This window comes from Saprolegnia parasitica, assembly GCF_000151545.1.
Source record: "Saprolegnia parasitica CBS 223.65 unplaced genomic scaffold supercont2.265, whole genome shotgun sequence".
Lineage (NCBI taxonomy): Eukaryota > Oomycota > Saprolegniomycetes > Saprolegniales > Saprolegniaceae > Saprolegnia > Saprolegnia parasitica.
In genome coordinates, this window is record NW_012156659.1 from 3967 (window position 1) to 10357 (window position 6391).

The 6391-nt window shown below is 56.1% G+C and overlaps 3 protein-coding genes across 3 annotated transcripts in view; 2 read left to right on the forward strand and 1 right to left on the reverse strand.

Annotated features, from left to right (window-relative positions):
• Nucleotides 1–1868, reverse strand: part of SPRG_21536 (hypothetical protein) — a gene marked incomplete at both ends in the record, with an annotated part of 3401 nt that extends 1533 nt beyond the window's left edge. The window contains one exon of the mRNA XM_012355560.1: nt 69–1868. Within this exon, the coding sequence (XP_012210950.1) occupies nt 69–1868 (1800 nt within the window). The remainder of the gene's footprint in view (nt 1–68) is intronic.
• Nucleotides 1869–3892: 2024 nt separating this feature from the next.
• SPRG_15286 (hypothetical protein) lies at nt 3893–5143 on the forward strand (the record flags this gene model as incomplete). Its single annotated transcript, XM_012355561.1, has 2 exons — nt 3893–4468; nt 4622–5143. The coding sequence occupies 2 exons, from the start codon at nt 3893–3895 to the stop codon at nt 5141–5143; spliced, it is 1098 nt and encodes a 365-aa protein (XP_012210951.1).
• A 924-nt stretch (nt 5144–6067) lies between these two features.
• On the forward strand, nt 6068–6391 carry SPRG_21537 (hypothetical protein; the record flags this gene model as incomplete). Its single annotated transcript, XM_012355562.1, has 1 exon — nt 6068–6391. A coding segment is annotated over one exon (324 nt), but the record flags the coding sequence as incomplete, so codon positions are not given.

Here is a 6391-nt window from a genome sequence, read left to right on the forward strand (position 1 = left end):
CGTGGGTCGTCCTTCCCGGCCTTGAAGCCGGCGAGGAAAGCGGCGGCGGCGGCTTCGCTCATGACGACACTGCGCGAGTTGGTCGTCGCCGAGCTCGCTATTGACGGCGCTGACTTGGTTTGGACTTGAACGACCGTTTGCTTCTTTGCGCGTAGCTTCTTCTCGGGCAACCCAAAGCACGTCAAGTGCGTCGAGAAAAACCATTGGAGCGTGCAGAGGCGGCGCGCCGAGAGCGTCATTGTCGGGTCGGCCGCGATCGAGTCGTCTTCTTGAACGTCGCTGAAGAAATCACAGAGAATCGAGCTGCTGTTGTACACGGCTTGGCGTGCCAGCGTGTGTTTCTTGAGGAGCTTCCAGCGTTTATGATTGAGTCCGTGGTCCAGCGCCGTGACAAGAACGAGGTTCGCGATGAGTCCGACCGCGATCGACGATGCACAGCGCACGTAAAAGCTATCAAACATTTCGACGCGGATGCCGTCGAGCGACTCGGCGTGGCCTTGGAGCTCGATGAACGTATTGTTGCTGTACTCGATAAACTGCGGAATGTAGACGAGGACAATCGCGCTCACATACACGCTCACGACGCTCGACCAGTTGAGCCACTCGATGACGTTCGAGTGGCCGGTGAACGCGACCGTGCCGAGCAAATTCCAGAAAATCTTGAGCAATTTCAGCACGGCGCAGTTGAGCCAGAGAAAGCGGAGGCTCAAAAAGAACATTTGGATCGAGGGGGCGGCTTGGGGCGCGAGATTGTTGTACACGTTGACGTTGCGGACAAAGATAAAGCAGTTTTGTGTGTCGAGCACAATGCTGATCGAGTAGAGAAACACAAACAAATCCGAGTTGAAGCAAAACATGTCGGGCGTGAGCGCGTCGCTTTGGTATGGAAACACTTTCGGCGAGATGATGCGCAGAACGTGCGAGACCACGCCCTCCGTTTTCGTCAAGTCGACGTCGCGCCAATGGACCGTGAGACGGCTCGCAATGTAGCCACTGAGCGCAATGAATATCGCCAGACACCGCGCATACAGCGCGAGGGTTGTGAACGCGTTGCGCGGCTGAATCAAACCGAGTGTGTACGTCGAGCCGTCGATAAACGTACTGGACGAGACGGCGATCGTCTTGGCGGTCGCGTTGTACACAAATGCCATGCTGCACGCGCCAAATCCGAGCTCGGCGACCGGGTCGCACGCCGAGCAAAAGTTGCGCGGAAAGAGGCGAAAATACGAAATGCTGCGGGTTTGCGATAACGACGTATTCGCAATGACAAACTCGCGCGTGAAGCGCATGTCGACCGCCGACCGACCAGGGATGTACCCCAGGTCCAAAAGCTCGGCGCTCTTCATGGCGCGGGTCGCGAGATTTGCGGTAGCGTCGTCCGTGAACGCGTGCGTGACGGCGTTGCCGCGAAAAAACGTGATCGTCTCGGTCGTTGTCGCGACACGGGTTGTCAGCGCGGACGAGACCGCGACGTTGATGTACGTTTTTTGAAAGGTCGCGCAGAGCGACGTGGCATTCGTGAGCGGGTAGTCGCCGGCCGAGATGACGTACATCTGGGCGCTTTTGCAGCCCAAGCCGCGCACCGTCGTGTTGGCGAGCAGCTGCCCGACGTTAGAGAGGTCGGCGGGCGCGCGCCCTTTGGGAAAGGCGTACGTGAGCGCGAGGTCCTTGGCGTACCGCACGGACGCGACGGGCGTCGCAAAAAAATACCCATTCCCAAGCAGATCGTTGATCGCCCAGTTGTTGACGACCAAGTCGACACCCATCGAGATAAAGATGAGGACGCTGACGAGCGGCAGGATGCGCGCGCGCGCACGGTCGACGAGACGGGTCCAGTCGACACCCTTGAGCGACACCGTGGTCGCCATGCCGCCTTTTTACAAGTCGCGAAACGCGCGTCGTTGAAGTTTTTTTTAGCGGGGGTTTCAACGTCGCTGTGTGACGATACTTGACCACTGGGATATTATTCACGTGGGAGCGTTTGAAGAGCAAACATAGATAGATATAGCTTTGCCAATGATGTGCCGCATCTCGCGGGTGACTCCTTCACGCCCCACCGAAACTGCGCTAACTAGTATCAAGGGATATCCCTAGCAAGTATAAAGGAAGAATATTCCAAGGAAAATAAGGTCAAGGGCAAAAAGGTTGTTGGGTTGGAGGAGGCAAGGGTCGTATGGGTCGTCATGGCTGTCTCTAGCGTTGGCTACCCCACCATCATGCGGCGGTTGGCCCGTTGTGCAACGACAGTTACCACAACTGGCATACCTATCTTTTTTACCCCGCGCACGAGACGTACCGCCATTTCCTCGTCGACGGCGACTTTATCAAAGACGTGGGGGCCATGCTCCACGCCCCCTTGGGTGTGAGATGCCCAAGATGGCCTACAACATACACCAAGTTCCAAAGCTTTTGGCCGGTGTGCCGCGCCTGCGTCTGGTTCAATGTATGGCGCGTCTGGAACGATCGCGTCTTCCGCGAAGACTTACCACTGCCAAGTCCATGGACGATTGCCGTCAAGGCTACACGCGTCGCTATACTGCGCCTGCACGCAGCCTCGTTCACGAGCCCACTCTTCTTTGGCTTCTTTTGCTTTTGACACAAGACGAGTGGCCGCGCCAACATCTTGTCCCGCGGATCGCGCTTCCGTCTTCGACCGCGTCCCTGCACCGAGTGTCATAATGAACGAAGAACGTCCGGTGTCGCTGCCGTCAATCGCAACACGCTTGGCGTAGAAAGGCCACCTCCAAAAACAGTTCCGTGTAAATTCTATCTAAATAGACTCACTTCACCAGCGACGAACGTCCGACAGCTTGAAATGATCTATTTTAATAGACGACGACGCACTTGATCAGCCACCACGACAGTTGCCAAATAGGGTGCCCAAACCATTATAGCGGTTGCACAACCGAGACGGCATGGTTGGCGTCCGTTCTCGCTTCGACGTGAAAGGATAAAAACCACACGTACGGTAATAGTGTACCGCACGACGAGTGTCCGGGTGCGTCGGGCGGACACTCTTCAAAACTGGATTTGTCGTTCAGGTGCAAACACATGTCTTTACAAAGACAGTGGTCCTCGCAAGTTGCATCCTTTCCAATTACAAGCGTGAGAGACGATTTCAAAATGGCTACCACCACCACAAGCGTATGGACTAAATGCCATTACCATTGAATGCTAGTCCATTGGTCCAGCGCTGGACAATATTGTGTGCCCTTTTTTCGTGATCTTGAAGTGATCCAAGGGAGAATGCGTGCGGCGTCGCGGTGATGTCCGGTCCACACACTCTGCCGCGCCGTGACACGTTTGGACAGTCATGACATGGAAATTTGAGCCGAGGAGGACAAGACAAGAATTTTTCGAGTTGATTATGGTACCGCGGGTCTCGCTATCACTTGAAATTTCCACAAGCGCCTTGCCGCGATCTGATAGTCTTCACATCTGTTATACTCGTGGCACTCATTAGGCATATCGCACATGCTGTCGGGCAACGTAACGCGTTCGTACCACGCACCGGGGGGGGCTCACCACTGTACCGTACCGCAGCTGACTGTACCGCGACCCCTCCGTGGCACTCGATGGACTCGAGGGCTTTCCATATCGTGTCGTACGAGCGAGCTGAGTGCATCGCTTCCGATGTCCACACTTTTCCTGTTCAGTGTTTCAACCGTGTACGCTGTACATCGTCGTCGCTTGCTGCCTTTGCAATTCAGAGTTGGTGTTCGTCAGATGGACGTGAGCATCCAGACGACACAGGCACTTTGGCCAACAAGCGCGATTCAAAGCTACACTGGCTTTCCTCCTCTCGTTGGTCATATGGAAGGAATAATTTAGCCCGACGACCAGCGCAACCAGAACACAACGTGGAGGATCACTTTTCAAATCCCTCGACGCCATGCTCCGTGCCAAGCCGTTCGTACTCGGCCTCGGGTGCCTCGCGCTCTTCGTCATCGTCTTCAACACGCTCTCCGTCGTGCACTTGGCCCACCTCGAGCGCACGTTGCGGCAAGGGGGTATGCCCCCCCGCTACACCCCGCGCAAACTTCATTTTTTGACGCTCGCTGACGACACCCGGCCCGAAATCTGCCTCGTAGCCGCCGCCGTGCACGCGACGGGCCATCAGCTGCAGGTGCTGGCGTGGAATCACTCGACGAATTTCTTCGACAACACGTCGTGCGGGGCCCAGTGCGGGGCCAATACCGCCAACGACTTTCGCGTCGGACAGCAAAAGAAGACCCACTGGCTGCACCACTACCTCGCGTCGCACCCGGATTTGCACGACGACGACCTGCTTTTGTACACGGACGCCTATGACGTGGTCGTACAAATGCCATTGGATGTGCTCACGCAGCGCTTCTTACGCCAAACCCGCGGGCAGCGCGGTATCCTCTTCAACGCCGAGCCCACCTGCGGCGACTCGTTCACGCTTGGCGGCGACTACGGCGACCAGCTGCGCGCCGCGTCCTTTGACGTGCGTTTAAACACGTCGTCATCCGCGCGGTCCGTGCGTGGGTCCTACATGTGCGACGAAATCCGGGCTCGGTCCGTCGCCCAAAGTGTACGTTTTAACTTGCATGTTGGACATGTACAACGCTTGATAGACTGATACACTGATACAATGTAGCATGGCACGGGCCCGAATTTGTTTCTTGGCTCGGGGGGCATCCTCGGCGATGTTGCTAGCGTCCGCGCGTACCTCCGCCGCGTCAAGCAAGTGCACAAGGCACAGCAAGACGCCTACGACGCTGGGACAAGTCCCTTCTTCTTTTACGGCGACCAAATTTCCTTTCAGCTCGCGTACGTGCAATTTCCCGAGCTCAACGCGCAGGTTGACCGCGACGGTGACATCTTCTTTGTCGTGTCGTCGGGCGTTGGACACGGGACGTTTGAGCACCTCACGCCCAACAGCGGGTGCTCGTCGGCGTACTATGTCAACGGCAGCGGCAGCCTCTTGACGTGGAGTGGGTCAGCGCCGGTCTTTTTTCATTTTCCTGGCGGCTTCAAGTTTATGTACGCGTCCTGCGCGCGGGCTGTCACGGCGCACTTGGTGCACACCGCCAAGCAGCCACCGGTCATGTACGACGTCGACCGTCAACGGCCCATTGCAATTGCGTCCATCTGCCCCGAATATGCACCTAGCCCATAGAGTTGTTGATATAACACAAGTGTTGACGTTTTTCATGGAGCTCCCTGCCCCTTCCCTACACCCCTACGAGCCATTGCGGAACGAATTGAGGAGATGGACGAAATAGAAAGCCACGTGACAGATAGGACAAAGCTAGAAAACAGATTGAAGAGGGTTCGACATCAATTTTAAAGGCAGCTAATGCATTATGCATGCTTCTATCTGGCTTATCTACGCAGTGTGGTAGACGGTGTTGAACATGCGCGACAAGAACCGCTCTCCACGGGTCGCTATTTGGCGTAAGCGTCGACGGCACAGCTGTGACGGACAAGGAGGCGATGCTGACACAGCAGCAGCATCGAGCGATGCACTCATCATTTCTATAGCAAGCATCCTACACAACGACCCGTCACGTCTGGACAGCCATGGGACTTGCCTGCACACAATACACTGGCACTCAGCTCGTGGAATGCCAAGTCGTTGTCGACCCTTGTCGCTTCTCCATCACTCGTACGTTGCGGGCTGCGGGGCTTGACGCGTTCGCTAAGAAAACGAAGTGAGAGAAGAGAAATACGTATCAACGCTATCGATTCGCCTCGTTGGTTGCTATGATAGCCCCGCTGCCACTTCCGACACTAACCTACCCCCAACCGTCGCTCTAAGCGAGCAACTGCCACATCCTCCAACAAGATCGGACTCTTGAGATTCGTCGCAGCACTTGGAGGCTTTCGAGCGCCTCCCTTATTGACGAACATGAAAGGCCAAGCAATCTGCTACATCGGCATTTGATGTACTAATATGCAAATGGAAGGATTTTGAGATCCGCTCTGACTTTGAGACTGGCTGCTCAAAAATGCTGGCTGCAGTACCTTTTTTCGACCCGATTTTCGATGGAATAGATGGAGTGGTATAGTTGAATAGGATCTTATGTGGGGTTAAAGCCACATGGACGCATCGTCGGCTGCCTTGTCGTCGTGCACCATCGCGCTCGTCGACTTGGAGCGGGGGCTCATGGCCGGTCGCGGCGCCTCGGTGATCGAGAGCGACCGGGTGAAGATCTTGAGCCGCTCCATTTCCTGCGCCTGGAGCTCTTCGCGCACGAGCTGGTCCTGCATCATCTTTTGCGTTGCCGCCAGCGTCGCCTTGTGCAGGGCAATCTCGTCGCGGAGCCGGAGCACCTCGTCTTCGTCGGCTTCCTTCATCTGGTGGGCGAGTGCGTGCGTCTGCTGCTGCTTGGCAAGCTCCTCCTTGAGGGCCTCGATTTCGTCC